Genomic DNA, 9822 nt, shown 5'->3' on the forward strand with positions numbered 1-9822 from the left:
GCCTTGCTTTCCCCCCTCCATTTCTTTCCTTTCCATTCCTTGCCTTTCGCTTTTATGGCGCGCGGCCCACAGCCAGCGCATCGCAGAGCAGCGCAGAGCAGCGCAGCGCAGCACAGGCACACCTATTTTCAAAAGGGATTTCCAGCTTTTGCGGTAAAATGAAACAAAACACACAAAAAAAGAGAGAGAGAGAGAGAAAAAAAAGAAAACTAACGGCAACTTGGCTCTTTGTTATTTGGGCGTTTTGCAAGTTTTATTTTTCTTTTTTCTTTTTTTTTTGTTGGTTCTTTTGGGTTTGTCGTCGTCGTCGTCATACAAAATAAATGGAATATCTTCGTGCCATGCTCCGCCTCTATCCCCCTCATCTAGAACCAGCTTCTCTGGCTCTGTCGCCCATCCACATCCAGGGTTTCACTTCCACTTCCACTGTTTCTTCGCCTTCCTCTTCTATCCGTCATGCCATAGTTGGCGCCGTGAGCTTTTTATACCCTATTCTTTTGGGTAAACCTAATATAACCCAACCCACGAAAGCATCTCTAATTTCTTGTATTATAAGAACATTTATGTATGTACAGTGCACTCATGTCCTTATTAGTCAAGGGATACCCCCGTGGTTGACCAATAAGCAACTCCGGAATTAAGCAAATGTTTTTTTCCATAATATGATGAAAAAACAAAGTGACACCATTTGCACTTTATTGTTTCTCTGTATGAGTCTAGGAAATCAGATCTTGCAATTTATATAGATGCCATTGGAACTACTGATCGTATGACAAGCATTTGTACGGAAAGCCGCTTTTAACAATAATAGAAAATCCTGCAAGGGTATCTACAGTCTCGACCCACGAAGCAGGCACTCTTTTCTTGTCTTGCTATTTTTGTAAAGCGAATGAAGAGGGGAAAAAAGGAAAATTGCAACTTATGCAAAATATTTGCACCAGGGGGTTTCGCCGCAGAAGATGCCTTTGCGGACCGGCCCGGAGCGGGAATGGCGGCCCGGCCATGCACATGCATAAATAATCTATGACACGGGGGACAAATTGAAATTAACATAATAAGCAAACAATGGACAAATCATTTTTTGTTCTCGTGTTTCGGCTCTTTTCCATTTTAATGCGGTGCCAAAACTTGTATAATTGGATCTCAGCCCTGGCGGGACTTCTTGCGCACCTGATAGCGGGCCAAGGCCGCCTCGAAGACCTCGCCAACGGTCCGCTTGCGCCAGATGAGAGTACGGTCGACGGTCGGCTTGGTTACGGTGGGGATGGGCAGGTTCTTCAAATCAGTATCCTGCCCATCGTCATCCTTTGATTTGTATTTGGGATCTGCAGTAGCTTCCTTACTGGTATCGGGGTTTTCTGCTGGCTCCATCTTCTTTTTCTGCTTCTCCTTCTTCTTGGCATGGTCTGGACTCTTGGACTGCTCCGACTTATTTCCCTGATCCTGGTCCCGGTCCCGATCCTGGTCCTGGTCCTGGTCCAGCTTCTTAGTCTGCTTTTGCTTCTTGGCCTGTGCCAGCTTCATATTCTTTTCCTTCTCATCCTCCACCTCATCTTCGGTGGAATCATCAATGCTGAAGTCAGAGTCCGCATCTATGTTGTTGTTCAAGTGCGCCTGGGAGTTGGTTGCACTACCTGGCTTGTCTTCAGTTGGATCTGGAACTGAGGTCGGCTTGGCAGGAGACGCTGCTGGAGGCTGCTGCTGCTCTTCATCCTCAGAGGCACGGCGTTTTCTGTAGCTGCGGTGCTTTGGCACATCCGCTTTGATGGGCTTGTAGGCCACTTCCTCCGTGGATGGTGCCGTCTTGGGCTTGACCATCGTATCTGCGGTGCCCAGTTTTTGCTCGTACAGATGTCTGTAGAAGCCGTCGAGGTCCTTTTGCTTGGTCACATCTCCAATGGCCTCGAGGTAGTCGGCCCGCTGTTCTTTTTCTTGGAGCTCACGCACGTACTCAAGCCTTTTGCGATACGCTGCTGTCACATAGGTGTCCTTGTCTTTGTACATTTCGCCCTCAGCCTCGCGGTCCTTCTGTACTTGCCGCTCGACACGCAGCTCCTTCTCTAGCTTCCGCCGCTCGGCGTGCTCCATGAGACGGTTGATGTACTTGGCCTTGCGGGGCTCCTTACTTTTGGTCAGCTTGGCCTCGTCTCGTTTGTTCTCCATTTCGTCATAGAGCTCGTCGTACTGGAATATGGTGGGATCCTCGGCCAGGGCCTTTTCCTGCATGCGGCGTGCCACCCGACGCTCCATTACACTGGGCCCTCCGGTTACGCTAGCTTTCGGGCGTATTTGTGGGGCATTATTGGCACTGTCGTCCGACTCGCTGCTCTCATCGAATATGGACGGTTTGATGGGCGGCTTTGCCGGCCTGGCAGCCTCCTTCTTTTGCTGCCCCGGGATTATTAGGCCATACCTAAGATCATCATTCACACATTAATAGTTATTTTATAAATATATTTCAAACAATACTCACGGTTTTGACATTTCGTATTGTTTTTTGTTTTTTAAGAACAATGTTTATATTTTTGCAGTGTGACCGCAAGCTGTTGCGCCCCAAAACGCCAATTTTTTTTGTGGTTTTGCGGTTCGTTTTTCAGCACTGGCAGCAGTAGCAACTCTGAGTGCTTCAAAGCAACTCTGGCAGCTGTCAAATGTCAGATGCAGCGGGCTCGACTTCCTCTTTCTCTTTTCCGATACGTTCGCGGTCGTGTAAATTTGTGTTTGCAAATCAATCCTAGGTAATCGTCGCTTAATTTAATAGATTTGTTGAAATAAAGCCAAAAAATGGCTAGCCAAATGTGCCCACTATGGTTTACACCATAAATTTAGTGCGAGCGCGATGCAAAATATGTGAAAAGTGTTATTCTTTTTATATTTTTTTATTGTGGGCCGAAATTTATGGCAGTACTTGTTGGCCGAGAGTGGTTAAACCGAACACTGTCCGCTTGGAGCAATGTATAAACAAGACATTGTCCATCAATGAATCTAAATAACATTTATGGTTTTTTTGCCAATTTTTTTCTGTGTGGCGGCGTTTTTTGGCTGTGGTTCCTGCCCGGAGAGGGAGATGTCAGCTGTGTGTGCGGCTGCTGTTGTTGCTGGTGGTTGTGTGGTTGGGCTGGCGCTGTGTAGGGCTTTGGGCCGCCGCAGCGGGCTTGAGATGAGAATCATCCGAAGCAGTGTCTGGGGGCATTTGCAAGCCGGCAAATGGATGGTGCCCCTGCCCTGCCCCCAAAGGCTGTCCTGTCGGGTAGCTGTTGTTGTTTACACTATGTAACACCGATGCCCAGGCAGAGGAACGCACACAACCACAAGCAGGCATACGCACACATACACACAGGCAATGGCGGCCGCCCTGGAGTTGTTCTTTTTCATGTATTTTGCACGTGCTAGCATTTCTACAGTTTATTTTTTTGTTGTTCTGCGAGAGCCGTGAACTAATTTGTACTCTCGTTTTCACATTTTGCAGCCATGGTGCGTATGAACGTATTGGCCGATGCCCTTAAATGCATCAACAACGCCGAGAAGCGTGGCAAGCGCCAGGTGCTGCTGCGTCCCTGCTCCAAGGTGATCATCAAGTTCCTGACTGTGATGATGAAGCACGGCTATATCGGCGAGTTTGAGATTGTCGATGACCATCGGTCTGGCAAGATCGTGGTGAACCTCACCGGACGCCTCAACAAATGTGGCGTCATCTCGCCACGGTTCGATGTGCCCATCAACGACATTGAGAAGTGGACCAACAATCTGCTGCCCTCCCGTCAGTTCGGCTACGTCGTTTTGACCACCTCGGGCGGTATCATGGATCACGAGGAGGCCAGGAGAAAACATTTGGGAGGCAAGATCCTCGGCTTCTTCTTCTAAGCGAAGGAACCGGCGTCGTCTACAACCTAATGCTAAAGCGTATGTGTGGGAGTTGATATGTAGAATGTTGTTTTATTTCACACGAGCCTAGGGCCGAGGAGGATTTCATTCAAGCATAAAGTAGTTGCAACAAAACTGAATGTTCACAGAGTTAACGCGAAATAAAATGATTTGATACATATTAATATTAATCAAGATTTTTTTATGTAATTGTACATGTAACATGTAAGCCGAAAAGATGAATGAAAATAATAGTAAATCAATCTGACAACGTGAAACCAACCCAAGCATCTCTGTGTATAATTGGAGTGGCGCCAGTACCGGAAGCCAAGAGCCGGTGCCAAGTGGATGAGTGTAAAACGCATAGCATGGACCAGTAAGACCTCGAAGAAGCTGTTCTTTATTTATGATTCACTGAAGGCACTCCTTACAGAATCGTGCCAAATGAATCGCATCGTATCCTGTACGGCTATATTATTGACAAGGCTCAGGAAGGGACAACCGTTTTTGGATCCGGAACAAAGAGAGACGATGTAGCGCACACGCACTGTGTAAGTGGGTCCAGGAAGGCAATGACCTGGCTGCAGCCAGATTCGTGCAAACATCAAAACGGACACCACTGAGGTGTCGCATTAGGCCTTCTTTGCATTTGACTTTAGAGTCTCTCTAAAGAGCGCAAAAAACGAGCTGCAGTCTATCTGCAGTTACGAGTGTCTATTAGATACGCGCTCGCAGCTTAATTCCAAGAATTAGAACAACTGCATAATTTTGAATGTAAACATATTGGCGGGAAACAATTCCCGCAGAAAATAAAACAGCAAACGGTCACTTTATACTATGTGTTGTACACCGATAATTGCTGATGGCATTAATCGAACATGGATCAGCTGTTCATTGGCCCTGCCAACCGATTCCAGTTTTGCGGCTGTCCCGCCAAATTGCAGTTGGATTTCAAAATAATCATTTTATGAGCATCTTACGTAAACGAAACCTAAACAAATCAATTTTCACTTTATATCTCTTCCATTACCTGCTTAAAAGTTCTGCTCGTACGAAATTGCTCTTGCTCAAATTAGAGCTAATAGGTGTGTGTAAGAAGCAAAGAAATTTTCCACAACAATTCCATTATATACAGAATTCTGATTGTATGCAATCAATTAGACGGAAAACCCTGATTAGATTTAAATTAATAATGACAATCAATCGAAATTGCAACGAACACATTTCCGACGATTATCTATCCTGATAATTATAGGTTCTTTCAAACACCGGCCACCCCCAAATGATGAGTCCAGAAATTTTTCAATTTAATTGCAATATACATATATTTGTATCTACTCATCAGCTATGGACGGAAAAATTAACTACCGACTTTTGCGTTGCGTGCGGGGTCGGTCCCAGGACAAAGATAATTGATGAGCAGCCAATCTGTCGATATCTACGGCAGGGCGGAACAACAATGGCAGTAGCGCCCACGTCCACCCCACACCACCCCACTCATATCTGGCCATCCATCGCGGCTATTAAAAGGTCATAAGCAGCTGCAGAATTATTCATTTCATATTTGATTACCGCATGCCAATACTAGTACGAGTATGACTGGGTCCATTTCAATTATGTATCTACGAGTACGAGTATTGGCCATATTTTTTTTCCACACGACCCAACCTTTGCGGCATGGCTGAAAATGGCTGAAATGGTTGCTCAGCACACCAGCAACAGCCCACACCAGACATACCGATTATCATTTGATTCTTGCTTTATCAGTCTATAAAATAATCAAGTTGCACGACAGACGACAGCACACTACTCGTATATGAATTATATACTAAACGAGTACGTATATGTATGTATATGTATGGTATGTACTTTCCGGTCGCGATTGGGTATTTCAATGTCATTTGATTTCAAGTCAGTCCGAGGAGTCCTGCTTTCCATTAGAGTAAATGCGTTTTTCCACGTTCAACGAAATACATATGTAGGTCCGTTGGAGCCAGAGCGTTTGTACAATCAAGACAGTTGAAAGTCATGCCGGCCCAACGCCCTCAATTTGGCTCAGACGGAGATTATTCCACTTCTTTTTTTGTTTGTGTTTCTGTGTTCAGAAAATGTTTCTTTCCAGTAAACGGTTTGGCTCTCACAGCTTTCTGGGCAGTGATTTAGCAAAATCGAAACAGCATTTGTAATTTTTTCGTTTTTTTCAGCTGTCGAGATGCTTATGAATATGTATAGCGTTAGTTTTTTCTGCGATAGTTGGCTAACATGCTCAGGTAAAAACAAAATGGGAAGGTTATTCACGCGGGACGCCGAAACTGAGATGCTCTTGTCTTTGCCCAAGCTCCAGAACAAAGGTGCTTCACAGTTGCATTTGTCTGTGACAGTTCTCTGTTCTCTCTATCGATATAGTACAGATTCTATTCTTGTATTTGTATAGTAGACCGTTTTGTTTTTGTTGCTGCCATAGGAACTATGCATCTGCAAGGGTATCCACAGCAAGCCATCGCTTCTTTTGGTTTGTTTTATTGTGGAGTAGTAAAACAGTTGCTAACATGCGAACGAACATTTTTCTCGCCTGACAACTGATAAGCGCCAACGCAATGAAATAGTAAGTATACTCTTTCCGTATAGATACAGTTAGAACGCTGCGATCGCACCATTTGAAAGGGTTCGTTCTGTTCTGTTTTCTGGTAGCTTCGATCGGCGACACAGTAACAGCGTTGAAGCTTTTTCCACGATTCGCAGCAGCTGGCTGTACGAATGTATGTGTGTGCATATACATATGTATGTATGTATGGACAACGCATTTGTGTAAACTAGTTTGGCCAAAGAGTAACCGAGACAGACAGACTGAGGGGCAGATCGTGTGATGCGCTGCGCCACACGTAATGGGTGGACTCTAGGAAAAGCGGGAGGGCTTGACACGGAGCGGATCGCAAGCACAACATCTCGCTCCATCCATCACTTTCGCACACACAGAAAGAGCCCCGCCGAGACCTGCTTAATATGCAAGACATCCACGTCACCTCTCGCTTGCACTTAACATTGAAAAGAAAAACGGGAATCCAAAACGGGAATACTGTGGCGAAAGGGGAAGTGCAGCGTAACCCACTGCTGGCACTGTGTCATAGTCATCCATCAGCTGCTGGCGCTGCAACTGCGGCTGCTCTGTGGACTGGTGACGTTGGGTTCCGGCATTCTCGGCATATTAATACTCCGTATAATCGCCGGCTGCTATTTCGCAATCGGCTCGGTCTATGTCTGGGACCTGCGATAAAAGCCCCGAAAGCAGATAAGCAGGGCGAAAGTCCGTCCGTCTGTTGGCCGGAACGGGCGCGGACCTCCCCCTGATAAAGACCCACGTGTGCATCTTAGTATTCAATACAGTTTTATTGAGGCGAAATTACAAAATAAGAGCAAACTCAAATAAATCACTTTCCGCTTAGGTAATGTTTGTGTGTTTGGTGTGTTGTTGTTGTGTGCAATGCAGAGGGAGAAAGAACAAATTATTTCACAGTTTCTGTTCACAAATCATAATAATATGCATGTACTCGTATATAGATGACGAACTAGCTCTAGGGTTATGATTTATTATATGTATATTTAGGGTGTTCAAATGTGTGCGTGTCTGTGCAATGCGATTCGAATCGTCCTGGACTCGCCAGAGGCACAGCACCGCACAGGCACAGCCCCACAGATGATTAGCTTCTTAGGAGGTGGTGGAAAAGTACTCCTTGGACTTGGTGGGGTCGGCCACCATGGTCTTCTGGCCGGGCTTCCAGTTGGCTGGGCACACCTCGCCGTACTTGTCCGTATACTGGAAGGCCTGGACGAGGCGCAGAGTCTCCTCAACGCTGCGGCCAACGGGAAGATCGTTGATGGTGATTTGGCGCAAGTTCTGCTTGTCATCAATGATGAAGAGGCCACGGAAGGGAATGCCGGTCTCCTCATCCAGAACACCATAGTCGCGGGCCACCTTCATCGACTTATCGGCCAGCAGCGGAATGTCCATGCTGCCCAGACCGCCCTGCTTACGGGCGGTGTTGATCCACGCCAGATGGGTGAACTGGCTGTCCGTGGAGCAACCAATCACCTCGCAGTTGATTTTGCGGAACTCGGCAGCACTCTCCGAGAAGGCAATGATCTCCGTGGGGCACACAAAGGTGAAGTCCAGTGGATAGAAGAACAGCACCAGGTACTTTCCCTTGTAGTCGCTCAGTTTGATGTCCTTGAACACGCCATTGACCACGGCGGTGCCGGCGAACTCGGGTGCGGATTTCTGCAGTTGGGGCATCTGATGGGGAAAGAGAAAGGGTTTTATATAATAAGTAAAAGCTAAGCTCAAAGTCACAAGATGGCGGGTGTTTAGCCGTCGTGCGGCGGTCCGAGCTAGACAGGGCACCTATTTATGTATGGATGTAGGCATGTAATTGTAATGGAGGTGGCCGAATATTTGTACCAATTGAACTTTGGGCACGTTTTAGTGCGGATGTAGGGGCTTTAATTACAGAAATCGGAAAAATTCGCCGCATTTTGCGCATATTTTAACCCTATTTCGTGTTCTTTTTTGATTAAATTTGTCTATAGCCGGCACACACTACGAGTGTATATGTGCGAGTGTGTGGTGTGTGCGTGCCTGTGTGAGGCTGCGTCTGCCCTGTGTGCGCGTGTAGTGGTGCTCTTGAGCGAGGGACGTGCCAATAAAGCACAATGTGAAAGAAAATGACTACGAATGTTCGGTGCTCAACAAAACTTGTGAAATAATCTGCGACTCAACATCATCATCGCAATCATAACTATCAGCACACACAGCAACAACAGACAACTACGGTAATGGTAATCATGATTGGTCTTACACTCCACAGTAATTTCTCTTTGACTTTGCCTAATATTTGCGAAATATTCATTGTCGGACACTCACTTTAACCTGTTGGGTATAGTATGTATGTAATTGCTTGACTTCCGCTTTGGGGTCTCGGTCTCGGGTCGATCTCAGATGTGGTCGAAAATAACCAGAGAAAAAGCACAACCTTCCGGCACGGTAACGAAATCGCGAATGGAGGAAGATGTAGCTATGGTATACAGTATACGGTTAATGCAGTGCTGCCATTTTAGCTAGATTTTCTTATTTTAAAAGCAAATAGTTTGAAAAATATTTGAAATGCATTGCTTGAAATCCAGCTTATTTTGGCTTAAAATAATTAGTACAACAAAATTTGTTTTTTTATTTTATTGTTATATTTGTTAATTTTTAGCGAGAAAACTCATAAAAATCATATTTCTTGTTCGTATTTTTGTATATCATCCAAGTTTGTGTATAAATGTATAGTAATTTTTCGTTGATAAATTTTATTCACACTACAGCACATGTTTACACATTTACATACGACAAAAATGCCGAAAGTGTCTTATTGGTTACTGGTTAAACCCCCAACTGACCTCACAAAATTGTAATGCTGCTTTATAAGGCAAAAAAACATATTGCGTCCAATGCAAGCCTGGCACAAACTAACAAAATACCTTTTGTTAGAAAGTCCTCAAGAAACAGAGGAGCAGGAGGCTGCGGTTTGTTTGTACTTTGCTGAGCACTCGGCCATAGCATAATGAAGTGGAAAAAATCATGTCATTACTTTAAATAAAAATTAAAAAAAAAAAAGCATATAATTTTTTTTATGGTTAGGTTATTTTTAAGCTATTTGTTTTTTAATTTTTAGCCTATTCTAGCTAATTTTTTTCTTCAATCTAGCTTATGGAGACTCCCAAAATCTGGCAGCACCTCCCTTTTGCTCTTTGCGCCAAATGTGTGCTTCAGGCGATGCTCACTATCGATAAATGCGCGTTTAAGAAAATTACCAGATTATGTTGGGATTTCATTACTTATTGATGGTTAAATCATTAGCACGGGCAAATAGTAGGCAAAAAGAATTCGGACATGGACTTCAGAGCCGCAAAGACCAAGAT

The 9822-nt window shown here is 45.0% G+C and overlaps 3 protein-coding genes across 3 annotated transcripts; 1 reads left to right on the top strand and 2 right to left on the bottom strand.

Annotated features, from left to right (window-relative positions):
* Window positions 1-696: 696 nt before the first annotated feature.
* On the bottom strand, window positions 697-2535 carry LOC6600065 (nuclear speckle splicing regulatory protein 1). Its single transcript, XM_002025153.2, has 2 exons — window positions 2474-2535; window positions 697-2413 (listed from the first exon to the last, which is right to left on the bottom strand). Exons 1-2 carry the CDS (start codon window positions 2482-2484, stop codon window positions 1144-1146), a joined length of 1281 nt encoding a protein of 426 aa, XP_002025189.2. The 5' UTR covers window positions 2485-2535; the 3' UTR covers window positions 697-1143.
* Window positions 2536-2678: 143 nt separating this feature from the next.
* LOC6600064 (40S ribosomal protein S15Aa) lies at window positions 2679-4055 on the top strand. Its single transcript, XM_002025152.2, has 2 exons — window positions 2679-2738; window positions 3470-4055. The coding sequence occupies exon 2, from the start codon at window positions 3472-3474 to the stop codon at window positions 3862-3864; it is 393 nt and encodes a 130-aa protein (XP_002025188.1). The 5' UTR covers window positions 2679-2738; window positions 3470-3471; the 3' UTR covers window positions 3865-4055.
* A 3177-nt stretch (window positions 4056-7232) lies between these two features.
* Window positions 7233-8905, bottom strand: LOC6600063 (peroxiredoxin 1). The gene is made up of 2 exons (XM_002025151.2): window positions 8783-8905; window positions 7233-8155 (listed from the first exon to the last, which is right to left on the bottom strand). Exon 2 carries the CDS (start codon window positions 8153-8155, stop codon window positions 7571-7573), a length of 585 nt encoding a protein of 194 aa, XP_002025187.1. The 5' UTR covers window positions 8783-8905; the 3' UTR covers window positions 7233-7570.
* Between the last annotated feature and the right edge of the window lie 917 nt (window positions 8906-9822).

Source organism: Drosophila persimilis, unplaced genomic scaffold (assembly GCF_003286085.1).
Source record: "Drosophila persimilis strain 14011-0111.01,24,50 unplaced genomic scaffold, DperRS2 tig00000232-arrow-arrow-pilon, whole genome shotgun sequence".
Lineage (NCBI taxonomy): Eukaryota > Metazoa > Arthropoda > Insecta > Diptera > Drosophilidae > Drosophila > Drosophila persimilis.